General features: G+C 34.5%; 1 protein-coding gene and 1 non-coding gene across 4 annotated transcripts; one reads left to right on the forward strand and one right to left on the reverse strand.

The window, feature by feature from the left end:
- RNMT (RNA guanine-7 methyltransferase) lies at nt 1-26,921 on the forward strand. Of its 3 annotated transcripts, none has more exons than XM_039846428.1 (11): nt 1-114; nt 2,429-2,880; nt 4,488-4,623; nt 7,420-7,545; nt 9,456-9,571; nt 10,538-10,719; nt 11,243-11,407; nt 14,313-14,430; nt 17,698-17,799; nt 19,074-19,107; nt 22,293-26,921. In XM_039846428.1, exons 2-11 carry the CDS (start codon nt 2,467-2,469, stop codon nt 22,328-22,330), a joined length of 1,431 nt encoding a protein of 476 aa, XP_039702362.1. In that variant the 5' UTR covers nt 1-114; nt 2,429-2,466; the 3' UTR covers nt 22,331-26,921. The 3 variants fall into 3 exon arrangements, with proteins under 3 accessions (XP_039702362.1, XP_039702376.1, XP_039702369.1); XM_039846442.1 differs by lacking the exon at nt 1-114 and adding an exon at nt 447-698 and having other exon boundaries at nt 22,293-22,615; XM_039846435.1 differs by lacking the exon at nt 1-114 and adding an exon at nt 712-1,727 and having other exon boundaries at nt 22,293-22,615.
- On the reverse strand, nt 12,639-12,757 carry LOC120589405 (5S ribosomal RNA). Its single transcript, XR_005649482.1, has one exon. It is a non-coding gene; the product is annotated as a 5S ribosomal RNA (ribosomal RNA).
- Nucleotides 26,922-26,929: the final 8 nt, after the last annotated feature.

The following is a 26,929-nucleotide window of genomic DNA, read 5'->3' on the forward strand; positions in this document are numbered from 1 at the left end:
ATTCTCTACGGAAAGGTGCGTCACGTGACCAGGACACGCTCCGGAAGTTGCGTAACAACATACGCGTAGCGCGGCTCGCCGCTTCCGCAAACAGAACTGTGGGTGACTGTATTGGTGAGTATGGCGGTGGAACCCCGGCCCTTCCTGTCTTTGTCTTTAGGTCATCCACTGCCGTGGAGATGGAAGGGGCACTCCGACTTCCGACCTAGGATCGCTTCGTATTAGCTCTGTGCCTTCAGTACCCGTCGCAGGGGTTTACTGTGCCTTCAGCGCGGAGCAAAATAGGCAATACTTGTAGGAGTCGACGTGTGCTGTTGCTCTGCCGGATCTGGCGAGTCCGGGCCCCGAGAAACCTGAAGAGCTGCATCAGGCCGTACCGCAGGGCCGCACTGAGCGGGCGGGTGAAGGAAGGGGATGTTAGATATGAAGATGCGTCTGTACGTCCTGAGCGGCGAATCAAAAACCTAAGCCAGAGGTTTAGTTAAGAGCTAGGCCGCGCCAATGACAGAAGAGGGTGAACTTGGCAGAATTCTCTACTCCCCTCTGCCGTGTCTCGGGCTCCCAAGTTGACCCCGTCTAGCTAACGATTTGGGGCGTAGAGCTTAAGCCCGTTGGCCTTGGCTGGCTGCTCCGTGGTTCTCTGAGAAACTGGAATGACTGACACGTGGCTTGCTTCAGAGATGTGACTGGAGAGAGAGGTCGAAATGCTTATTTGGTCATTAATTACATATCCATCTCGATGTCAGTTGACTCTGTTCCCTAAGCTCCTTCCTGGAGGGTTGTGAAGTACAGTTCTTTTGCGTTTCTAGCTTATTCATTATACCACTTTGACGCTGGGTTTCAAACATTCTTACCCACATCTGCCATCATTCGGAATTTTTTGTAGTTTATTTTGACCAAATTGATTGTTTTTATGAAATCTTATTTGTGGAAATAGAGTTGCCTATAGATAAAATTCACACTTATTCCCAATACTAATTTCAGGAGTCAATCACAGCCAAAGATGATAAATCACATTGATCTATTTCAACTTAAAACGTATTTTTTGTTCCTTATTAGGAAATAAGTGGCAGAGAGAAGATAGGGATTTGATAATTCGGAGGGCAGTTTTACTAATCATTTTAAGTAGTCATTCTGAAAATTACTTTTTTGAGTGATTTTTTCCCCCCACTCATTCAGCTTCTATTTTAGCATGTCTTAGTATTTTGCTGCCTCAACTTTGGGTAATGAAAGTTCATTTTCCTTGAGACCCTTCCCAGTTTATAGTGACTTGTTTTTTCCTATTCCCTTAAGCAACTTAATTTTATGTTGTATTTCTTTACTCAAAAGGTTTTTTTTACCCCCTCTTCATAACTTACAGGTTCAGAATTTACTGAATCTCACTGATTTTTGTACTTCTCTACCTTTTTCGTTTGTGTTGAATAGTACAGCCTAACATTTTAATAGTAGCATGTAAGCTGTAAGTTTCTTGAAAGTGGTAGGAGTTCCATAAATTTGTTGAATGACAATAAATGGATCACCAGTAACAATTCCTGTCCAGTAGATAATTCACTTATTTCTCTTCCTGTCCCATTTTACACCTATGCCTAAGGACATTTGAAAGAGACTTAACAGTTATTAAGTTGCAGACTGAGTCTTGAAACTTCTTGTCCAAAGCCATTTCCACTCTCTTTACTTTCTACCTAATTCTGATGCCTATTACGAAATAAGGATTTCAGAAGTCAACTGTAAGTTTCCAGACTTTTCCTGTTCTTAATGCCCTTAGTGTCTCTGATTTTTTTTTTTTCAGTATTTCTAGGCCAAAATAAATACCTAACAGTACCACTTATAAGTATTTTAGTCCAAAGAATTTAAGTATTTATGTCCTGACAACTTAATTTAAAAAAAAATAATACAGAAACTGAAAGAAAAACTATTTGTGTTTAATCCTTAGTTAAACACAAGCTTTACCAATGGGATCTGTACACCTGTCAGGTACTTTAAACTTCTAAAGCCTTGAAATAAGATTAGACATAGCCAACTTCATTCCCTGTTTAACATTGATTTTCTTCGGTTCCACAAAAATCTCAGCTTCACAAAGTAATGTCATTGAAAGGAATGTAGTATAAGAACTAAGGGTATTGAGTAAGGATCAGAATACAAAAGGAACTTGTATACCTCTACTTCATTTGTTTGTTTTAATGCCAATAGTGAGTTTTACGGATAAGATTAGAAGTGTTTGGGGATTATAATTAATAGTCTCACATTAGCATATTCAGAAATTCATATTAATATGTATTAATTAACATTGTTTTCAATAGTCTCTACAATGAGATTTTTAAAATTTCCTAGTTGATCACTGAAATTAAATGGCTGGCTTCTGTTTAAAATTGTTTTAAAGTCTCAGCATTAGTGGTTTATAAGTAATATCAAATGTTTGCCATTTCAGTGTTAATGAAGTTGTATCATCTATTTAAGTAATCAAAAATGGAAAATTCTACAAAAGCAGAGGAATGTGAAAAGATCTCTGACGAGGCAAAAGCATCAATAGTTTCAGAAACAGAGTCTTCATTTGGTATTAATAAAAACACAACTGCTCTTGGGACTGGGCTTTCTGAAAAGGCTTCTATCTGTGGGCAAGTAGATACACCCAAAAAGAGAAAAATGGAGTCTGCAGAAGATCTTGTAAAAGAGAGTACTAGTGAGGAAGACACTCCATCCAAGAAAAGAAAACTTGATGCTGGAATTGTCCCAGAAGAGAAAGGTTCTGGTGACAATGAAGGCATTTCAAAGAAGAGAAGAATGGAAACTGATGATTTTCCAAAAGATGAACCTTCTACTGGAGACGGCACTCAGAAAAAGAGAAAAAGAGAACTAGAAGATGTTCCTGAGAAGCAAAAAGTATGTCGAATGTATTTTCTTTTATTCATAATGAGATATGTCAAATTGAAATGTGGAGCAGCTGAGAAATAACTCATTTTACATAATATTAATAACAAAAATATTCTTTTTAATTAGGTATCTTAAGATAGAAAAAGCTTTTAACTTACACTTTAATTATTTTTATTTAGGTGAAAGTTCTGATAATGAGATAGTTTGTATGTTATTTCAGAACTCATATTTGACTAGAACTTGAAAGCTAGTTGCCACCCCCTTTAATTCCCCGCCACTTCCACCCCTGACCTATGGATGTTGCCCTTCGCCTTAAGAACTGGATCTCTGAAGGCGTGGTGTCTCCTCCAACGTACTCACTGTGCACCCGGGGCCAGGCACATCCAGGGGGTCTGGCACACCCCCAGGGTATGGGCAAGGACCCAGGACCTTCTGTGTGTAAAGCAGATGTGCTAACCACTACACTATGGAGCCACCCCTGAAAGCTAGTTTTTATAGTTTGCTTTTTCTTAATGTTTTAAAAAAGACAAGAGTATGACTTTCAGATGATTTACCTTTTTTCATTTTTTATTAGGTGTTCATCTCTTTTTTGTATATGAAATAGTTGAGATTATCACTTAAAATGATAAATTCCAAAATCATACCCAGCTTTACATTCCTTTCTTTAATATAATTCTTTTAACTATATCGTTTCCAACTTTTTATTGGAGTAGTTACATACAATTTTAGGTAAGCAGTTGCAAAAGCCTGATATTTAGCAGAAATAGTATAAAGAAAGGGGCAGCAAGTCTTTTCATCTGGGAATACCATATTGTGAAGGAATCTGGATTTGGAAGGAAAGAGGACTTCAGTGAATGAGTAAAATTCTGCCATCAGCCATGAAGAAGAAAGTGGCAGATAAGCCATTCATTTGTCATTTGTAATGTGTGAATCCTTGTAACAAAGAGGAACTTGCATTATAAATGTGATTTTTAAACTTTTACTAGCAGCAGAACCCTTTTCTCAAGTGAAAATCTTAAACCTGATATGTAAAGTAGGTAAAAGATGAATCACTGGTTGAACAGGAAAGTGGGGGGACCTGAAACCCTTTACCTCCCATGGCGTTTTTGCTGAATGCTTGGCCTTTTAAGTAGGGACTACAAATTGAAAATGTTAAATTAGATTAATAGCAAATAACTATGGGAATCACTGACTCTGACTATAAAGTTCTAATCCCTTTGTATTATCTCATTTAATGCTCACCACTATTTTATAATAATATAATAAATATAACTTATTCCTGTTTTATTTTCTTATAGGAACCCCATCTATTGACTGGCATTTATTGAATTGAATAAATCAGAACTCTAGAAGAGTACTTGTTTTATTAAGACATTGATATCAAAATTATACAGATGAAAGATCAAGATGAAAATTTTAAACCTAGATATGTTTTTAAAAATAGGAAATGGGAAAACAAGTCTTATGTCTAATTATAGTTTAGTGGGATTTATGTGATTAATGCCATTGCTTAATGAAGTTTACCAATTTCAGTAGTATTTTATCCTTATATAGATCAGATGCTCTTTTAGTTTTATTTTTCCCATGTTCTGATTGTTAATTTTGTTCCTTTTCAGAACATAGAAGAAGGACACAGCTCAGCAGTGGCTGCCCACTACAATGAACTTCAGGAAGTTGGTTTGGAGAAGCGTAGCCAAAGTCGTATTTTTTACCTGAGAAACTTTAATAATTGGATGAAAAGCGTCCTCATTGGTATGATTGTTTTTTGATTTATGGTTTGGAATTTTTTATTTCATTTTATGACTCATTTTCCCCTCAAATGGTTAATCATACACCAGGTTACTACATCTTTAATTACCATTCATTGTCAAACCTTGGCTTTATAAAATTGGAGCCAAAACTAAAACTAGGCTGTTGAGAGAAATTCTTTTCATATTCACTTCTGGTTGACTACATAAGATATTAATGAGTATTTAACAGATATTAAGTTGAAAAGTTAAACCAGGCTTTCAAAAAGTAGTGTGTATGCTCCTTTTATTCTTAGAATTAAGGTTACCTAGTGCTATTAAGTAATTATTCTGTTTTATGCTAATAGTTTTGGAGTGATGGCATATTGTTAGATTAAACATTCAGGTTTCATTCAGTCAAGAAAATGGGCAGTATTATTATTTTTTATCTCTAGGCCTTTAATGAGTTGGTAAAGGTCATGTGTGTTGACTGTCCACTGAACTTATTTTTCTTGTATTAAATCTGAGGAGAAATAAAGTTTATGTTGAGGATTGATGAAGACATTCAACTTTTTGGAGCCAGCATTTTATCTATGGAAATTCACCTTTGAAATTAAAATGAAAGTCAGTGGAGGAAATATGATTCAGGATATATTTATTGCTTTGTATATCTATTACATTAAATATACTCTTAACGTGAGTTTAGAATTTGAAAAACCCAGTGTATTTTGAAGTTTTTCACAGTAGTATTTTGATTTTTGGTTTTTAAAAAAAATTTCATTTATTTATTTATTGTGGCGTTTTAGGTGTTCAATTAAACAGTAAGCCATATATATGCATTGCATTGTGTGTTCACCTCCCATAATTAGATTTCTGTCACCACGTATTTGACCCCTTTTATCCCATCTACCTCCCTCACATCCCCTTCCTCCCTACCCTCTGGTAGCCACTAGACTGTAGTCCATGTCCATGAGTCTCTGTTTGTCCTGTTCGTTTGTTGCTTTTAGATTTATATCCTACATACAAATGATATGTGGTTTTCAACTTTTTCTGTCGTTTTTTATTATGAAGGTTTTTTTGGTTTTGTTTCTTAAAGCTAGCCTCAGGAAAAGTGAGAATGCTTTTTTGATTACATTGGAAAGACTAAAGTACTAATTATGGGTACTTTCTACTAGTTTTGATGATAATTTACTGACTTTTAAAGATAAATTAGACATTCTGAGTAGTATTACAAGTGTCAACTAGGTTCATTTTTTTTAAGCACATCTTAATATTTCCTATCTCATTTTCGTTTTTTAAACTCATGTTTACAAAAATATGATTTATTTGCTTCTGCCAGATATCGAATAGAGTAATTTAATAAGTGTCAGCTTTCTTATTTTTTCTTTTTTTTTAAAGGTTAATATTATGTCATTTTTATTTTTATTTTTTTTTAGTGTTATGTCATTTTTAGCCTGTACTTTTAAGGTACTCCTTGGACCCTTGAAAGAAATTTCATTTCTTTCCTTATGCAGATCCTATAATGCAGATAACTTATCATTGGGTATTTTTAAATGAAGTGTCATTTATTCATGTATTTATTTATTAAAAGACTTAAGTCATACCTAGCAAAAATGTGTCTCAACACATCACGGTATTTTCCTTTTTCAGCTATTCCATCAACTCTCTCAGTGGGTGCTCTGCCATCTGCACCTGTCTTTTCTGGTCCTGTGTGGTATATGTCAAGCTCCCTCTCTGGTTTTTTTCTTTCTCAACACCCATTCTTTATCATTCGATTTCTCTTGTTGGTGCTTATAGCATAGTAAATAAAATAATTGAGTACTATTCTTGACTGTGATGAGGATATCTTTAAATGTTTCATGATGATTTCCCTTCTCTGTATGGAAATAAAGTGATTTTTATAAATCTTGTTTTTCACCTTTCATTGCTGTTTTTTATGCTATGTTTTTAAGATTCACAACAGAAAGTTAAATATGGACCACTTGTACTTCTATTGAAATTACTTTAAGATCCTGTGGACAGTAAAAGGCAGAAGCATTTATACAGAATATACTAGCAATCAAAATAGTACAGTCAAAATAGATCTAAGAATGCCATATTGTATCACGTTTTATAATTGCTGAATACTTCAACTGTAAGAATATTAAGATGTCTTTAAATATTTGAAGCATTTGGCTATTGATATTTGAAGCATTTGGCTATTGATATATGGGGACCTACTGGATATTATTTGTTGGCTATTAATGTGATTTGGTAGATTGAGATGAAAGATTCCATTTTTATTTCAGGATGTTTAAGAACTCTGATGATAGTAAAATTAAGAGGTGTGTATAGTTTTTGACCAGATCTTGTATTTCTTTTGGTGGTAAAACTGACATCTTTTATGAAAATCAAGCACTCTTATCCCATAATTATTTTGATTAACTTAAATGTATAATAAGCTGATCACCTAGCTTTGGAAAGAGGAAACTACAAAAAGTTATGAATATTTAGTTTAATCATGAACAATTGTTGAGTCTTGTATTAATTAGAATTTAAAATATCTGCTATTTAATGTTGAATCAGATTCTGAAGATAACCTTCAAAAAGCTGTCTTAACTTTCTAAAATATCAGATATATACCTTTTTCATCTTTAATGCTAGAGGATAAAATTAATTAACTCTTAGTCATATTTTGAAACATTTATGTAGAGTAATAAACTACTTAAATGAAAATATAATTCATATTACATTGTCAGGCAGCAGTTAATAGGTTATTAGGGGTACCAGGTTTTTAATAATTATGGAGAACGATTTATTATGACTTATTTCTCTCTTTTAGGGGAATTTTTAGAAAACTTGCGACAGAAAAAAAAACGTGATATCACTGTTTTGGACCTGGGATGTGGTAAAGGTGGAGATTTGCTCAAGTGGAAAAAGGGAAGAATTAACAAGCTAGTTTGTACTGGTAAGATAAATAATCATGTGGAAAAGAATAATTTTCAGTCAGAGAATGGAAAATAAAGATCTCATTATTATCAGCACAACACTAAAATATCTCAAGACAGTATATCTGGAGGCTACTCATGAGATGGGTGTTTTTAAACATAGGAGACTTTATTGATGGTGTTAGAGTATGGTTAATCGGCCTGGGATAACTTGCCCTTCCTGAAGCAATCAAAGATGATTAGAGTCATGTCTAAAGTACAAACTTGAAAAAATAGGACAATTTCATCAACAGAAAGAATAATACAGTGGATTGAAACACATCAAATAAAGGGAAGTGGGGAAATAGTTGATGACTATTTTTAAGAAAGTTTTTGTGTATGTGGTTGTATCAATTATAGAAATTAAAACTGAGAATTTAAGAAATATTTTTAATCCATTAAAAAAACAATTTAGTGAGAAGACTGGCATTTTAAAAATATTTTTTGCAAATCCCTTTAGTCTGAAATAATAAGAGACAACTGGATTCTTACAGCTGTTTCTGCATTCAGTATGTTGTGATTTGTTATTTTATTTGATAAGTGGTTATAAAATGAAGGAGTATTTTAATAGTCTTTCAGGTAATTGAGGATGTTCATCTTTGATACTACATCAAAACTTGACAAGCAGTACGTAGTTCTTTAAACATCCACAGTATGGAATCTGAAACCATATTGATGAACTTTATGTATTCTGTTACATTTAAATTCATTGGTCTGTCTTGCACTTTGGATCTTTTGGCCTGAGAGATTTTGTAAATTTGGAAATTAATGTTAACTAAAGTTATGCATATCTTCTCTACGTTGACATCAAGAAATCATATTTGTTTAATATCACCACCAATCAGAAAAATAATGGCAAGATACCTAACCCATGGTGGGTTGATGCAAGTTTTTCAGAATTGTAACTTTCACTTGAAAGTTCAAATTTTATCATTGGTAACAAATATGTCCGGTGTTTTCCTTGATGTGAAAGACTTACTTTGTTCATTTTCAAGAAAATTTCTGCTAAATTACCAAGTCCGAAAAACCAGTTTGTCTGTCAGTGGTTTTATTTCAAGTGAAAACAATTTTCTATGAAGAAAGTGGCCAGTACAGTTCAAAATGCAATCACATCAGTCCTGTTCAAACTTTTTTGTATAACAAATGTTTTGTTACTTTGCATTTCATCACATAGAATATTAAAAAGATATATTAAAAGCCAAGATTTAATCATAATTTTTACTGCTTTATCTAGGATATTCTTCAATGAAACTGTTTTTTACCCCCCATGCTTGTTTATAATAGTGAATATAATTATTACTAGTACCATTTGGTGCTACTACCTTGTATTTATGATAAGGTCCAGCATTTTACCTACCATTGCTTTTGCATCATCAGTGCAAATCTCAACATAAGGAAAAAGGAAATAACTTAATTTTTTTAAGTATAAATTTAATACTTCCAAACTTGGACATACAGTGTTATGTTTTATAATTCAAATTAGAATCAAACTTTCTGCTTTTCACTTTGAATAAGCATTTAAAAAGCATGATAGAACTTTTCTGTTATGGGTACCTACTGAGAAACCTATTAATGCCTTTTGAAAAATAATAGGACATTTACATTGAAACAAAGACTTTCTTTTTTGTTTTGAAGGAAATAGAAAGTTTTTGCTTGTACTAAAGACTAGATTTCATGCCAAAATTTATCAGTTGAGATAAATAATAGGACATTTACATTGAAACAAAGACTTTCTTTTTTGTTTTGAAGGAAATAGAAAGTTTTTGCTTGTACTAAAGACTAGATTTCATGCCAAAATTTATCAGTTAATGTTTAGATTTGTGCCCTCTTTGCATTTACATTTTCTCTCTGTCTTTGTTGACAGCTACTAATTAACCCCTTCCTCTTCCAGATATTGCTGATGTTTCTGTCAAACAGTGTCAGCAGCGTTATGAGGACATGAAAAATCGTTGTCGTGATAATGAATATATTTTTAATGCAGAATTTATAACTGCTGATTGTTCAAAGGTACAGTTTTTTAAAATTTTTATTTCTTTATATTTCTAGTTTGGGTAAATGATTTGTTTTAAAAATCAGCTCTTTAAAAATGCTTTGAAACATTAAAAACCTTAGAACACACGTTTTCAGTTTCAACTAGAAATTCTATTATAAGTTTTTAAAAATAATCCATTGAGTACTTCTGAGAATTTTTTAGTTTTAATAATTTGAACTTTTGAATTCACTTGTTGCTTTTCTGTTTGGATAAGATTTATTTTCCAGCATTTTGAAATAGAACTAAATTGAGGTTTTGTTCACCTCATAATTTATGAGAGTAGCTTCCCAACATATTAGAATCTGTTTATTTTTTTAACTTCTACCTGTTTCTGAGTTGCTTAACAACTGTGAAGTTTAAGAACTACAGAGATACTTGAATGGTAAAAGTCCCACCTTGATCTTTAGGGGTTTTGTCTGATACATTAGCTCATTAAGCTATTATAGATACCTTTATTCCTACACATGTTGTTTGCAGTTTTGAAAGTGAGAGGAACAGTGGTAGTGTACTGGGAGAACGTTGAGAACCTTAAAAAATACTAGTATATATATATTTTAAATGTCCGTAAGGCCAGCTTTATGGGTTTTTTTTTAACCTAAGTTATTCATTGTCATTTTAGTTTAGCTTTCAAGTAAAGCCAAATAAAAGGATCAACTCCTTTAAATGCCATATTTGATTAATATATTTTAACATGATTTCAGAATTCCTAGTTTTTAAAATTACTATGAAAATGGGGTTCAAATTCTGTTGAACAAAAGTGAAAATTATTTCATTATGACCCTTGTTATATATAAGAGAAAGAGTAGGTTGAAGACTATGAGGAAAAGGATAGGTAAGTTGAAGGGCATGTCTACTTTTATTTTAAGGACCCTAATTCTAGAAAATAATTTATTAAAAAGTTATTATGTTGTACTTCAAAATCTTATTTTAATTTGCTTCAGGAACTTTTGATTGACAAATTTCGTGACCCAGAAATGTGCTTTGACATCTGCAGTTGTCAGTTTGTCTGTCATTACTCATTTGAGTCCTATGAGCAGGCTGACACAATGCTCAGAAATGCTTGTGAGAGACTTAGCCCTGGAGGCTATTTTATTGGTACCACTCCCAATAGTTTTGAACTGATGTAAGTACTTTCAAATATATTGTGATTTACAAAATGCTCAGTATTAAGGTTATTTTCAAGTAGCAAAAGTTTGTCAAAAATTGAGTTTTTATAGAACATATGTTGATCTTATAAGGGATGAACATTTTGATAATGTATTTGAGTAAGTACTCATAATTTAAGTTAAAAAGACAGATTTATGGATGAGCCTTTAAAACATCTTAATGTGTAAGTTGAAAGCTGATATTACATTGAGCCAGAAGTCGTAGTGCTGGACAAAGTGCAGATTAGTTTCTGAGGCATAGAGCATTAACCAGCTGTCATGATCCGCGATGCCTACCTCTAGCCTAATTTTATTATGAGTGAGATTGTTAATAATAGTTTAGTATTTTGCTTCTTAAAAATAGCTCAAATTCAATTAAAAAGCTAATCAATTGTCTTTTTAAAACTGTATCATGTAGTTTTTCATATGCATAATCTGATCAAAATAAGTCTGAGCTAATAACAATTTTAATCCTTTTATTTTGTTTTGGGGATAACATAGAAGACGCCTTGAAACTTCAGAAACAGAATCATTTGGAAATGAAATATATACTGTGAAATTTCAGAAGAAAGGAGATTATCCTTTATTTGGCTGCAAATATGACTTCAACTTGGAAGGTGTTGTGGATGTCCCTGAATTCTTGGTCTATTTTCCATTGCTAACTGAGTAAGAATGTAGTTAATCTGTTACTATTCTCTTTTTGCCTTCAGAGAGAACAAAAAGGGAAAAAAATAGATATTTCTCATCATTCCTTATTTTATAGGGGACTCAAAGAAAAAGTATAATATTGTTATAAAAAAGAAAAAAAAAAAGACTAACCTCAAATCTAGGGTTAGTACCATACAGATTTACTTATTTAGTTTTCTTTTATTCCCGGAATTATTTTTGTATCCTGTGGGTAAGAAAGAGAGCCCATTACCTTCAACTTGTGGCAGAAAATACATGACATTGCATAAATAACCTGACATAACTGCTTAGTAATTTAGTAATATAAAATGAATCTTCCTGTTGACAGGGATGGATAGTTAAAATATTACATTCACTATAGCTTTGAAATCACCTGTGTCTCACAGGCAGTGTTGATAATAAAATCCCGATTCAGGAATCTGTTCACTCATACACCTGAATTCCTAGGAGTCCTGGGGACTCCATAGACACTGGGAAAGTTGGAGTACCAGACTTCATCGGATGAGATTTCAAAGGCCTTATGAGACACCTTGATCTTGGGGTTTTCCTTGATAAAGAGATTGGAAGAGTCAGCTAAAATGTAGGCCATGTCACAGTTGACTGAACTCAATTTTAGATTTTTTTAAAAACAAAAGTCTTTTTAACTGGAGGAAAAAAAAGCTTTATTATCTGCTTGCTTTTAGTTGGTGATTATTTGAGTTGTGTCTTAGCTTGTAAAATTAGGGGTATAGGATTTTCAAGAGTTCTATAATGTATAAGAAATTTATACAGTAATATAAGAAAGTTAAGTAGAGTGAACATGAGGAAAATACTATGCACAATTTATAAATACAATCTGTAAAATTAAAACATTTGAATCACACTTTTGTTCTTAAAATTAGTAAACTTTTAGGAAGTGTTATTGCTTTTCAGTTTTAAAAAAGAAGAAATTAAACATTTATAGTATGTTGTTTCATATGTTTAATATGTTAGCTTGGTGTTTTTGATTAACAAAGTTGGTGATTTTAGTTTTAACTTTTTTTTAAAAGCTGAGCAAGCACTAGCAGTCCTTTCTACTTAAATTGTATAGTGATAATAGACAAAAAGTTACAAATCATAACTTTATTTTTTATTTTTTTAGGCGAGGCAACCCTTGGTTGACCTCATAAATTGCAAGGACTTTGTCAGCTTACAATCCCTTATTTTTTTAATTTTTTTTTTTTTTTTCCCCTGCCTACAGCACCTGGTCTTCCCAGGTGGTCTCCCATTCAAGTACTAACCAGGCCCAACCCTGCTTAGTTTCCGAGATCAGACAGGATCAGGCTTGTTCAGGGTGGCATGGCTGTAGACCAAGTCATCACTTTAATATCTAAATTTTTAAAAAACTATTTATCGAAACAGGTATTCATTTGGTGAGACAGAATCCAAAAACGCATAGGGTTTTTTGAGATGCCATTTTGCCATTTCATTAAGAAACTGAACAAAAATATAATTAGCTCTTATATGGCAAACCAATTCAAATTGGTCAAATTGAGTTTCAGTGCTTTGCAATTATGACATTCCTTAGGTATAAAACTTGGTTTCATTTTTAAAGGCTTATTTTGGAGACTTATGATAGAAAATGAACTGCCTGGAATAGAAGAGACTTTTACCTTTACTCATACTGTCTTTCCATGAAGGGCTAACTCAAATTACAGGGAATTCTATCTTACATATGCCCTTTACATACAAATCTCAGAGGCCTGCAAATGTTTTCCTCTATCCTATCTCCTGAGCTGTCACCTCACAAGCCTTCCCATGTACCCGTTCAGGGTTTTTCCCCTTTTTTCCTTTCCTCTTTTACCTGCTGCCTGAAATCATCCCCACTCTCCCTCATGTTGTCTACAGATATATAGTTAAAAACTTTGACAAATAGTGAAAAAAGTCAAAACACAGTATAACATGGAGACCTAATATAATTGAGGATTTAAGGTAGCCATCTGTGAAGTGATGTTTAAGTCCGAATCTAAAGGATGAATAGGAGTTGGCAGGTTAAAGACTGGAAGGAAGAATCTTCCAGGCACAAGGGACAATATGTATGAAGGCCCTGAAATGATGCTGGAGAAAAGCCATTGAAGTATGCTTTATAGTTTGATGGAGAGGGTGTAGTGGCATGTTGAATACAGTGGGCAATGGAGAAAGGGAGATGACATGGAAAACTCCCAGGATGTCTAGCATGAATCATTAGAGGAATTTAGTGAAATAGAGTGCCAGAGGGACAATCTAGTGGGGTTCAACCTTGGATATGGAAACTTGGAGAATGCCTGTGGCACATCCTGGTGGAGATTTCTAGTAAGCAGTGGGACAAAGAGAGCTGAGCACAGATAGATGTTGGCATTCTGGGTAAAATCAGGGAGAGAAAATGAGTAAGGTGTTGGGCCACACTCTTCAGAACCTAAAATTTAAAAGTTGTGTAAAAGAAACCCATGAAACAAATGGAAGAAGCAGCCCAAGATGTAGGATAAAAATTAGTAGTGTATCTTGCCATAGAACTCAAAAGAAGAATCTTTTAAGGAAGTTGGCAGCTGTTTTCAATGCAGTTGTGAGTAAAATGGAATCAAAAGTGTTCCTTATAGATATACATTTCCATCTTACAGCCAGCTTTTCATTTTACTTCCTGACCCATTTGTTACGTTAATAGAGAGAGCTAACTGTGACCCATTGACATTTAAAAGGCGTATTTTCTTTTGGGCATGGTTAGTGGTATGTTGCTTGTCATTCATTTTGCATCAGTTTATTGTGAATATATGAAGGAGATGGTAGCTTTTTTATTTAAGCCTAGAAAATGTCACTTGTGTGAAAGTAAGCGATCAAGGAATTACAAACATTTTGGAAGCCTTTTCATTAAATAATCTTTTTTGGACAGAATGGTGAAGAAGTACAATATGAAACTAGTCTACAAAAAAACATTTCTGGAATTCTATGAAGAAAAGATTAAGAACAATGAAAATAAAATGCTGTTAAAACGAATGCAGGCCCTGGAGGTAAGTATTTAGAAAAGCTGTAAAAATTCCAGATTATGGTTAACTTCTTTTGATGCTGCTGAGATTCTTTTCAAGGCCATTTAGACACTTAATGTTAATATAAATTACATAGACTATAACTACTGTAGGCTCTTCAGCACCTAGGACAGAGCTTGGTACAGAAACTTTTCAGGGTGGAAGCTCATTAAGTAGTTGAATGAGTGAGTGAGTGATGCTGTCATCCAATTCTATGTAGTGCTGTTTTAAAATAGGATTTTTCAACCTCAGGACTATTGGCTGTTTGGACTGGATAATTCTTTGTTATGGGGGCTGTTACATGCACTGTAGGATGTTTACCCACTAGATGCCAGTAGCACCTCTGCAGCCAGTTTGACAGCCAAAAATGTTTCTAATTTGATTGCCAAATGACCCCTGGGGTGCAAAATCATTCCCACTTGAAAACCACTTCTTTAGAATAATGCCCTTTGGTTGCATCAGTAATTTAAAACCTTCCTGGCCAGCATCCAAGACAAGGTCATATCATGTATAATTTTGTTCTTTGGTGACTGTCTAGCAAGATTCCGATTTTTTAGACTATATTGGTGCTTTAGACATGTTTTAACTCCTGGACTCCTCTCTACTTACCCTAATGCAGTAGTGAAGGTAGTCTATACAAGCTTTAAACACAGCATACAGCCATTAATTAGTTTTTCTTATGTATCTTATCAGTGTTTTTAATTGGACAGATCATGAGCATTTTTGTTATTGATTAACAATCATATTAATCAAAAAGTCATTAAAAACTTTTTAAAAGTATTTTAAGCATACTCTTATACTCATACTTACCTCTTGAAGCAGCCACTTTTCCTATTTTTAAATGGGCAATCTGAGGCTTAGAGATGATAAATGACTTGTTAGCGGTCACTTGGTTATTAACGTTTAGATTTTCTTCAGTTTTTATAGGTGGTAGTCCAACAAAAGTCTCCTGTTGTAGTTACGTCCCTCCTCCTCCCTACCGCTCATTTTGAATGGGAGGGTCTTTAAATCTTTAATTGTCTTTTAAAACCAGTATTCACTAGAATGTTATATTCTTCTTTGATTATATTTTTTTATATTTTAGAATTAGGAATGTTTGTATTTGCTTTATAGTAGGAGGAAAGGCTTGTTTGTTTTGAGAGAGGAGAAAACCAGAGAAAGTGTGTACATAAGTCGCCACACACATACATGCATTTAGTATATCATCCTTACTTCTTGGTGCTTTGTATGTTCAATGATCAGTTGTTTATGCTTTCTCTTTGCATGTGGGTAATGAATTGATTTGTGTAATTTATTCAAAAATATATGTAGACAGTGAGATATGGATAACAGAGTCCACTTCAGGGATCTTATGACATATTGAGGAAATAAACATACAAGCAAATAATTTAGTACAGTGTCAGAATTGCCTTAATGAGGAAATAAAGTGTAGTGAGTATATAAAAGGGTCTTTAATGAAGAAAATGGACTGTAAAAGTAAAGGCAGAAGAGTGAAAGCAGAGAATGTTTGAAGAATACTGATAACTATGTTATTTCTTAACACAGTAGTTCTCCAGTCCTTCTCCTCCCTTACCTGCCCTTAAGGACATGACCTATCACTGTGGCTGGCTGGGGACATACATAAGCAGTAATAGTGTGTAGTTTGAAGAATTCCTTTGTTGTTTTTTTTCCTGCTTCTTCACCAGGTCACTTCTGCAGGCCTGTAAAGAGTGGGAGAGGACATGACCAAACTAGTGTGAGAACATGACTCAGGTAGCAGTATGAAAGACGGTTTAGAGGGATGTTAAGACCAAAAGCAGAAAGAGCAGCCAGGATGATATTACTTTAGTTCAGGTCAGATTTTATCCTGATCTGTTCTCTGATGTTTGCTATAAAAGGTCTTTTCCAAAAGCTGTCAGCCCTCAGCTGGCCCGGAATTTTAGCAGTAGAACCAGTAAAACTGCTCTACTCTCTTGGAGCAGTGTAGCAGATAGAAGGAAGAATGAAAAGACGTAAGCCAGCAACTGTAGTTATAAAGTCCTGACCTGTTTTCTTTTTTCTCACCTGGGAACAGTTCTGGAATAGACATACATTTTGGCAAGTTTAGTAAAAACAATCAGTTTTACAGCTATATAATCATATGTTATTTGGTCTTTTAAAGTGATCAGGGGAGAGAAACTAGATGTCCAGTGACAGGCAAATAATCATATGGAGGAGTCTCATTACACTGTTAACTTGAAAAAAATTACAGCAGAATAGTTTGGTCATTGAAATTAAACTTTTGAAGCTTTGTGAAGCAGTGAAACCACAAGACATGGGATTGAAGGTTCAAAAGAACTTAGTGATCACAAGTGTTCTGTTTTATATCCCTTGTGTTAAGATGTGATAAAGAATCTAACAGAATGGAAGTCCAAAAAGCCAAATACTTTTTAAACAACAAATAGGTAAATTTCTAATGCTTGAACTTTAGGATTTTTATAAAACAAAAGGGGAAAAAAGATAACAAAGTAGACATTTCTGGATCATTTTCTTAAAAATGCGTCAGGGAAGTTTAAAGTTATTCCTTGCTAGCTGGTTGGTTATAAGAATTCAAGGGAGTTTTAAAGAATATATAATTTATAGAGTAGATGGTTGTTATATTTAATATTCTATGTAACATGTTTTTAATTCACATGTATTTACAAAGCATATTCTTCATAGTGTAAAGAGAAATTAGTTAAAATGGTTTAAAAATAATGTTTGAGATAATTTGAATAAATATTTGGTCAGCATACCCTTGTGTGTGTGTGGCCCTTAAGATTTTGGAGGCTGGATTATTTTCCTTATCTTCTTAAATTCGCAGGGTTCTCTGTTGACTTGAGTTTTTCATTAGTATTGTTTCTAGTTGCTGTTCTTGCCTTCCATGGCTACTAAATTGCTATAATGCTCAAATTAATATTTATCTCTTCCTTCAGCTTTGTGTTGTAACAGAAAAAACCTTTGATGGGAGGCAGAGATGCAAGTGTTTGCTGCTAAGTAGTCCTTCGTGGTGATTAGTTTAGTCCAACTGTAAATATTCTATGATTATGATCAAAGTTGACCATAACAACTACTTTGTTAAAAGGGGATTCCCTCTAACCATTTTTTTCATATTTCATAAGTATATGTAATTTGTATTCCTGAAGTAATACTTAGGGATTATTGTGTTAATTATTTTATTTCAGTGATTTAGTGTGTTTGATTCTGGATTGTAAATTTCAGTGTAGTAACTAGAAATTTCACTTGCTTCCCTAGCCATATCCTGCAAATGAGAATTCCAAACTTGCCTCTGAGAAGGTGGATGACTATGAACATGCAGCAAAGTACATGAAGAACAGTCAAGTAAAGTTACCTTTGGTAAGTTCTCATTTTTAAACATTTTATTAAAAAGTGAAAAATACATATATGGAAACTTAGGGAAGTATTTCACTGATTTACAGAACTTGGGTTCACTGAGTTACAAATCAGATACACATTAGTCTGTTTCCCCTAAGTTATGACTTTTTATAACCATAGAGAATAAAATAAAATGTACTTAAGTGAACTGAGAATGGAGTGCTATATCATTATATCTTAACCCAAGTACTAATAACTCATGGTGTTCTGTAGATAAAATTCAGGGGCTCATGAACTTAGATGGGGAAAACTGAACATTTTTATTTTCACTGACTTCTATGTGGAAATTTATATTTTCTTGAATTATGAATGTAACAATACCACTGTTATTATCTGTAGGTGTGACTTTGTCATTGATAGAAATTACAGATATTTGGGTAACATATTTCTGCTGACATCATAGAATATTGTTTACATTCATCACTTTTTCAAAATTGCATTAGTTACTTGTCAGTATATTTTGTTAGTAAATGTATGTGCAAAGTGGCACATATATTACAATATCAAATGTTTTATAATTTATTTCTTTTACATGATATGTACTCTATTTTGTGATTTCATTGTGAAAACACAAAAATCTTATTTCTTCCTGCAAGGCTAATTGATGTTTTGAGATGGGCATTTTTATTTTTTCATTTTCCAAGTTAAATATACAAGATAGATGCTTTTTCCAGTTACACACACACAGATACCCTCTTTACCGAATTCACCCTTCGGCTGAGAATCAGTGGTTAGAGAATTTGGCAGGAGGGCAAAAGTGTTCAGAGATGGCGTTAAAGGTTAATCTCATTGATTTAGTTTGCATGGTCAGATCACAATATTTACTGTAAATTGTATATTTATTTATAACAAAGATAGGGTTGTTTGAGCACCTGTGTCCATTATTGAAAAATTGACCCTTGAACAACATGGGGGTTGAGGCTGCTGACCCTTGCACACTCAAAAATTCACGTATAACTTTTGATTCCCCCCAAATTTAGCTAGTAATAGCCTACTGTTGACCGGAAGTCTTACCAATAACATAAACAGTTGATTAACACATGTTGTATGTGTTATATAAAGTAAGCTAAAGAAAAGAGAATGTTATTAAAGTCATAAAGAAAATACATTTACAGTATTTATTTGAAAAAATCCACAGACCAGTGGACCCATGCAGTTCAGATCCATGTTGTTCAAGGGTCAATTGTACTTCCACGTTCCATCTAAAATTTTCTTTTTTGTTTTTATAATTTTAGGGAACCTTAAGTAAATCAGAATGGGAAGCTACAAGTGAGTATATCATCAGCGTAGGTTTACTGACATTTTCAAAGATTGCTTCAAGTGATCATTAAAATTTGAAAACTTTAGAATTTTTCTGACACGTATTAGGTTGTATGTGTGTATTTATGTTTACACAAAATTCCTATTATATCTAATCCCCCCTTTCTTGCACAGCTGTTTAGTGCCAAGAGAAAATATATGCAAGATGTTACTTAACATAAACTTTCACAAGTATTCTTAAACATTTTCATTGCCTACTCATTACTATATAGCCATCTGTGTATTTGATGTCTTTACCTCAGATTTCTATCAGAAAATTTGGCTTGTAGAACACTTCCATATATTTTATTTTAATTCTGGCCACTCTGACGTTGTCAGTGAAAGCAGAAGAAATAGAACATTTAGTAAAGGCGCGGTGAGCACAATATTTTACAGGAGTGGGGACAGGCCTTATAAGCAGACATTCTAAAGTGAGGTATCTATCTTTGGAAGTCAGAGGCCTAGAAAATCTGTAAAATCCTGTGGTTCTTCAGCAAATGGATATTGAGGAAGTCAGCTCCCACAGCCTCACTGTTAAAATTATGATAATACCCTTATGTTGCCACGAGGACTTTAAAGGTAGTTCCCACTGTTTATTGAAATATTTGCTGATTATGTTGAAGTCCCAAGTAATCACAGACAATCCATTTGGTAAACATTGAGTGTTGACTTACATAAAGTTCTATGAAAGGGCTTTGGGGGTTAAAAAAGTAAACAAATTATAATCTCTGCCTTCTAGAAGTGTTCTATCTAATGGAAGAAATGGACACAAATAAATGCAGTAGTTAGGCAAACAGTTTTAAGTGCTAAAGTTATTGTAAGGGGAAAATAGAAGGAGAGTTTAATAAAAACTTATGAAACCCGAAAAATAATACTTATTATTATTGAGTGCCCAGGTACTATTTTAAGTTTTTCATATATTATAGCTCATTTAATCCTTACAACTTTATGAATCGACTGCTATTTATTATATCTCCTTTGCACAAGCGAAAAAGCAGTTAAATAACTTGGGTAAAGTCACAGAGCTAAGGTCACTCATAATCATGGACTCATGGAAGCCCATATGGACAGACAATTTCTTAGGACTTGCCGAATTGGATAGAAAAGAAAAGGAAAGAAGATAAGTAGAGCCAACATTTTGAGCTTATTTGTCTCACAATATTGGTACCCTTAGTAGAAATGGGATTGGAGGATGTATTAGAGACATAATCTTTGACAAACTGAGATGTGTGTATAAACCTACACATTTCATTACTTTCCCCAAACTGGAAATAGAGTAGGTATCTTAGATATGCCACCCGTCCCATACAGTGTGATGGAAAACAACTTTGATCAAAAGTCGTGATGGTATGATGGCCATAGCTTAGAGCTGTATTTTTATATTAATTGTGGACTTTAGTGATAAAATACAAGTGAATTAGCTGGCCCCAGACAGTTGAGGAAGAGATGGCTTAGAGATGGGAAAAGCAATACAAGAAGAGTAGTATTCAAATGGCAGCCAATATCTAGCACTCTGGATCAACCAGCTCTTTGATAAGGTATCCTGTTCTAAGCTGGAGGGCTTTGTGGGCTGGCAAGCATCTTGCCTGGTGTCACAGTTTAATAAATACAAGCAGTTATATTTTGAACTCCTACTGGTCTAAATCATAAAGCTCTTTTTACCATGGCCTGTTGCTCCTCTAGAAGATGCTTTAAATGTGAATGGAGAGTAGAGAATTGTTGCTGATTTGCTTTAAAAGTAGTTCAAGATTTGCTTCTTTAAATCCCAGTTTAAATTCCTACACAAAAGGCATTTTATATATGAGTGAAACTTGGAATGTTTGAGTTAGAAAGGCAAGTTATTAATTTGCTTCTCTGAAGTCAGAAACTGCATCTTAGGGGTTTTAAATGACCCTCAATGAGGGCAGGACAGGAATGCCGAGTTGGGTGCCGTAAGTATAGGTATGTTCGGGGTGGGTTTGGCAGAGTTACACTGCAGTCTTGGAGTGTGGGACAAGGTAAGTAATGCTGCTCTCTTCTAAATCTTGTTATATATTTGCGAATGCTTTAGACTGCTTTGCTTCCTCATTCTCTAAAAGAATCTATAGTGTTGATTATCACCCTGCCTGTTTTCTGTCCATAACCACGCTTCATTTCACTCAAAAAAAAAAAAAAAAAATTGGGAGCTAGTAGATAGAAGCAGAGAATAGCATGACCAAAGTCATATTTTGGAAAGAGTGGTATGATGGTACTCCTGTGAAGATTGGATTGGAAGGGCAAAAAGCTGAAGGATCAGGAGGCTGTACGTAGTCTGCCATCCTTCATCTATTCCCTGATCAAAAGTTAAGGAGCAAGGACTCCCAAGTTATGTGGCCTGTTATGACTTGCTGGTTGAATGAATGGCCTAGTGCACACCTGGAACATTCTTGTGATGTTGCGAAGGTTTGTCATCTTTTCAAGTATTTTTTCACCATAAAATCTATTGGTATCTTATTAGAAAATATTATAGGTTTGAACTTCAGTGTGATTCAGAATGGAGAGATACACTTCTATGTCTTAGAGTGAATATTCATTAACGCAGGATACCTTATTTAGAGGAGAGTACTCTTGGGGTTGGATTTGTGCAGGAAAATCACAGTTGGGGCCAGATTAATATCTTAGAGTGTCAATTACCATATTATTTTTGACTCTTTTTCCTTACCGACCCTACAATAAAGCAATTCAATAATTAGAATTTTAATATTGACGTTATGTGTTTCCTATAATTCTTCTTATTAGTTTTTTCTGAATAAAAAACTTTACCTGTCTTACTCCAGATAAAAAGAATTAAGTCATAAGATATTTTAGTTTTAATTTTCTTTTATACTTTTACATTTTCTTATTGCAAGTTGTTTTTAGATATTTTTAGAGCTGTTGAATTGGTTTTCTCAAGGGCTGTGATGTCACTGAGTATTACTGTATGTAGACATTTGTTTTCAAATAAATATCACATGTGATCCCATATCTGCTTAAATGACTCAAAGTAATTTAGGAACTCTCAGAAATAATGGGATTTTTCCTCTCCAAATTTGCTTGAGAGCCTAAGAATTTTCACCAAAATGTGAATAAGACAGATTTTTTGTTTACCCTGAGGATATCAAAAACCACACTCTAACTTTTATTTACTTATTTTTTAGGTATTTACTTGGTTTTTGCATTTGAGAAGCAGCGGTGAGCAGTAGGCCAGCTGTGTTCCATCTTATACAGATTTGAATGATCCACCTTAGATAGATTTGACAGCTTTGTTTATTTTAATTATTCTAAATGTACAGATGGTGCCGAAAACTCCAGTGTATAAATTCAATACTTGCTGTCTGTGACAGTTGAACTTTTGTGTGTGTGTATATAAGAATGAGTTGGGACCTTCATCTTTAAAAATCTATTTTTAAGTAATGTTCTAAAAATTCCATTTGCCTCTACTGTCTGAGCTCATAAAAATTATACTATGACTTGCTAAAGCCGCTTAACTTTCCACAGTGCTCTGATCTGTTCAATGTTTACAGTATTAAATTTATTATAGTTGTAGAATTGATGAGGGAGCATACTGGTTTGTAGGTGTGTACTCTCATTTCCATAGTTAGGTTACATAGTGTTTTTCAAGATTAAATGGATTGCATTCTGTACAGTTGAATGTAAGTGTTCAATATGTATTGCTAAAGTTATAAGTTTAAAACTAATTTTAGATTGTTATAAAAGTTATTTACCTAGAATTTTATCCAGTTATTACATTTTGTTATAAATAGTAACTACTTTATTTGCTAATATAATGCAATTCTGGAACTGGATAGAACATTTTGGATACCAGAATAGAATTGCTTTGGATTTGGGGGGTTTCTCTAAAGAATTTCCTACCATAGCAATTAATGTTTCTGGTTATCAAGAATGTAATAAGATTTAGCTTTGTTGAACAAAAATGGGGTAGTTGTTTTTTCTCAAGATGTAATGAAAACCTCTCATGTAAACCTTGTTACACATTTTCCTAAAATTAGATACCAAACTACAGTAGGAGGATGTGACTGTTAAAAGCTGACAGACTTCAAATTAATTCTCCCCATGTTAGTTCTAGGTTACTAGCGCTATGTGCTATAGACCTGTTACCCGCTTTGGCCCAGAAAGAAGCAGTATCTATTCTGCCATTACACTGTCATACTTTGGACAGGTAGGATTCATCGTCTCATCACCATTTAGAATTTGTGTTTGCCATTTCAAACCATTACAATCATCAGCCTTGGCTTCTTGACTACACTTCCAAAACTGACAGCTAGGTGAACTATTGTCTTTACTTTATATCACTGTTTGGAAAAATTGCTAATTTTTAGATGTAGTGAAAAGTTTAAAGAGCAAAGGAGAGAAATTATTGCATATTCTTTTAAAAATTATTTTTAAAGCATGTTGAAAAAGGCATTACTTTCTATAATTATCCAGAGTACTTGTTTAAAAAGTGTAGTCTCTTAATTTGTTTATATATGTCATTGTTCATGATTTGGAGTAGCACATCTTTTAGAAGAACATGGGTTACCTGATTTCCGTTTCTTCTGCAATCTGTCAATCTCCAAACTGTTACCAGTTTACAAAAATTAAAGTCTTTTTGCCTTGGTGGTGGTTTGCCATAAGTCATTTGGGGAAATAAATAATAGTACTGCTGACGATGGTAGCTGCTGTTAGCTAGCTAAAGTTTTGTAATGATGCTAGGGAAGTGGAGATGGTGAGCTCTGAGTGTTAGTTACATAGCCAGGTTCATTTTAGTTTTGGGGAAAGTACCAGAAAGTATTGATGATTCAGTAGTGCATGAAAATCTGCTTTATTATTTCTTATCACTATTTTCATTTAATGGTCTTAGTTAATTCTAAGCAAGTAATAAAACATTTTTAGCCTCTTTCCACTGCATGGTTAATTTGGGGGAGAGAAGAATCCCCCAAAGGATCGAGTAATTGTTGGTAATACAAAGCAGAGCGAAAAAGAAGGTTCAGGACTTTCAGTGGGTAGAAAAGAGCAAAATAGCTTGAGTGGATGGAGCCGGGCTCTGGGGTTTAAGAAAGCTGTTGTATGTGCAGGAGAGGTGCAGAGCCACACCTGAGGATGTGGAGTTCTGGCAGTTGCCCTTTCCTGTGAGGTTTATTGGCCTTGTTGCCTTCTCCGCTGTTCCCTTTCACTCCCCGACATCTTGCTGCGATTAAGTGTCTGGGCAGTGACTCGCACCTTAAGAAAAGGTAGCCCCTACTCACCATCACCAAGGCAGAAGCTGGTAGGACTTCTCCACACTCATACCTACAGTCTAAATATTTGGTAATTTTCCATTCAAGACTTGTAACTGTTAGGAGAAGGAGGGGCATAGCTTTTCACTGTAGGGTCAGTGATGTAAGCTGTTCGGGGGAGTGCCTGCAGAGCTCTCCCAGACCTGCCATTCAGTTAGCCTCTGATGATGAAAGTAGAAATTAAGATCAAATCAGCTGTTTGTGGAAAAGACACAACCTGAGATTGGGAGGACTGACCTGGGAACATGGCTGAATTGTGGTATAACTAAAAATGCTCAAATTGAATTCTTTGAACCTTGACTGTACTAAAGGAAAAGCACTGTGTAGCCACAGTGTTCAGGGAGAGAAACTGGCCATTTCCAGCTGTATTCAAACGGGAGGTATCCTAACTTGTAGAAAGCTGGAAACCTGCAGGTAGTAACTGCTCTTTCAGTGCCCACCAACCCTCTGGTTCTAGTGTGACTCCCTGAGGAAATTTGCCTTCAGGGAGAGAAGGCATTGATTAGAGACTTTAACTTCTTTTAACTAATCTGTGTAATTGTCAGTACAGAGTTTCCTAGCTTTACCCCTTCCCCAAACTGTAAATTGAGGAAATATGATTGCTGTCTAAATTTGTGTTAATAACAATCGTATCAGAGCAGGTACAAAGACACAGGCTTTGAGGAAGGGTGCAATGTAATCATCAGTGGAGAGGCAGAAAAAAGCTCTCAGATGTCTAGATCTCCAGTCCCATTAGGTCTTTTGGGAATTTATTCTTCAGTCTTCATTAGCTTATTGCCCTTATGTTATTTTGATATGTCTTCTGTATTGGGAAAGGAAAAAAAAATCTCAGATCAATAACCTAAGATTCCACTTATATAATTGGGTGGATAGGTAGGGAGGGAGAAGCAAACTAAACCCAAAGGAAGAAGGAAATAAAGATGAAAGTGGAAATCAATGAAAAGTATTCTAATGAAGATTTAGCTTCTTGTGTAGGTGTGCCTACAGGGAGAAAATGCCAGTATGGATATTCTAGTTGAATATTATTTTTCACTGTTGATAAATTGACTTTTGTCTACCTCAGGCTTTGTATGTATCATGAGGCAGTCACTGCCAAGGTCTCTGGATCTTCACAGTAGAGGCCAGATGCAGGGAACAGGGCTCTATAAACAAAGCTGTACCAAAATGCCTGTGGCGTTTTCTGGCCCTTTGGTCAACTAGAAAGCATAGTTGTCACCACTTTCCATGTTTCTGTTATATCAAATACTACACACTTGATAAGTTTGTTTTTCTGCCCTCTGACATTACAGATTCTTTGAAGGCAATTGATGCAGTAGGTGCTACACTTATTTATAGACCTTTTTAGCAGATATATATTGGGCTGGGTACAGTCAACTCCACCTTGTGTCCTCAATTTTTCTTCTCCCATTTAGCCATGAAGCATGTGTGTCTGTTCCTCACTACAATACTGAACAAATATGGGACACCCACTAAATTTACCTGGGATCACTTACAGTCAGCATGAAGCCCTCTGCTGTGTGAACTCCTGGGTCCTGCTTCCTTGGGGACAGCATACCTTGGATAAAGCAAGTTGACAGCTAACATTTATTAAGCTATCTCATGTCAGTCCTTATAACAACAGGTAAAGATAGGGATAACCCTAATGATGAGGAAACAAGCATAGAGAGGATACAAACTTGATCAAGGCAGATCCAAGATTTGAACATCCCTATCCCTCAAGTAAGGTTCAATTGCATGTTATCTTCCTCCAGGGGTGTTAGAAAGGCTCAGATGACTCCTCACCCATCCACTGTCTGCAACTTGAAATGATAACTATCTCCCCTCTTTTTGGTTCAAAACTTTTATAATTATTTAAATGTTCCTTGAGAGGAGCAGTTACTTCTGAATAAGAGGCATTGGGACAGAGACAGCAGAGGACATTTGGGCACATGGGGGAAGAGGGGAGAAAGTAATCAACAGGCAGGAAGGCAAAGGTAGACTTGATTTCACATTTTGGTAGACCTCTTTTAGCAACCAGATCTGTAACAAATCTAGTTTAGTTTGTATGTTGGGGAATGAAGGAGTGCTTCACCTCCACTGTTTGGAAGTGGCAGTTTGGAGTTGAGAGTGTAGCCAAGGGGAATCCAAGAGAAGACATCATTTCTTCAGTCAGCTGATTATGCAGGCCGAGGCAAATCATTTTAACTTACTGAAATGTAACATGTATAAACAAGTCAGTGATTTTTCACAAGTGGACCATATGCATACCATCAGCACACAGATCAAACAATATCACTAGTGTCCTGGAAACCCTCTCATACTCCCATTACTAACTCCCCAAGGGTAAATACTTATCCAAATTTCTAAGAGCGTATATTAGTTTTGTTCGGTTTCAAATAGAATGAATAGAATCAAACTGTATTTTGTATCTGGCTTATCAACATTATGTGAGATTTTTGTTGCATGTGTTTGATCATGGTTCTCATAGTATAGTATTCCACTACATGAATAAACCACATATTATTTATCTGATGGATGTT

This window comes from Pteropus medius, unplaced genomic scaffold (assembly GCF_902729225.1).
Source record: "Pteropus medius unplaced genomic scaffold, Ma_sr-lr_union100, whole genome shotgun sequence".
NCBI lineage: Eukaryota > Metazoa > Chordata > Mammalia > Chiroptera > Pteropodidae > Pteropus > Pteropus medius.

Coding starts and splice junctions, on each gene's coding strand:
- RNMT (XM_039846428.1), top strand. CDS start 2,467: ATGGAAAATTCTACAAAAGCAGAGGAATGTGAAAAGATCTCTGACGAG. Junction 2,881..4,487: donor ATGTTCCTGAGAAGCAAAAA/GTATGTCGAATG, acceptor GTTCCTTTTCAG/AACATAGAAGAAGGACACAG. Junction 4,624..7,419: donor GATGAAAAGCGTCCTCATTG/GTATGATTGTTT, acceptor TCTCTCTTTTAG/GGGAATTTTTAGAAAACTTG.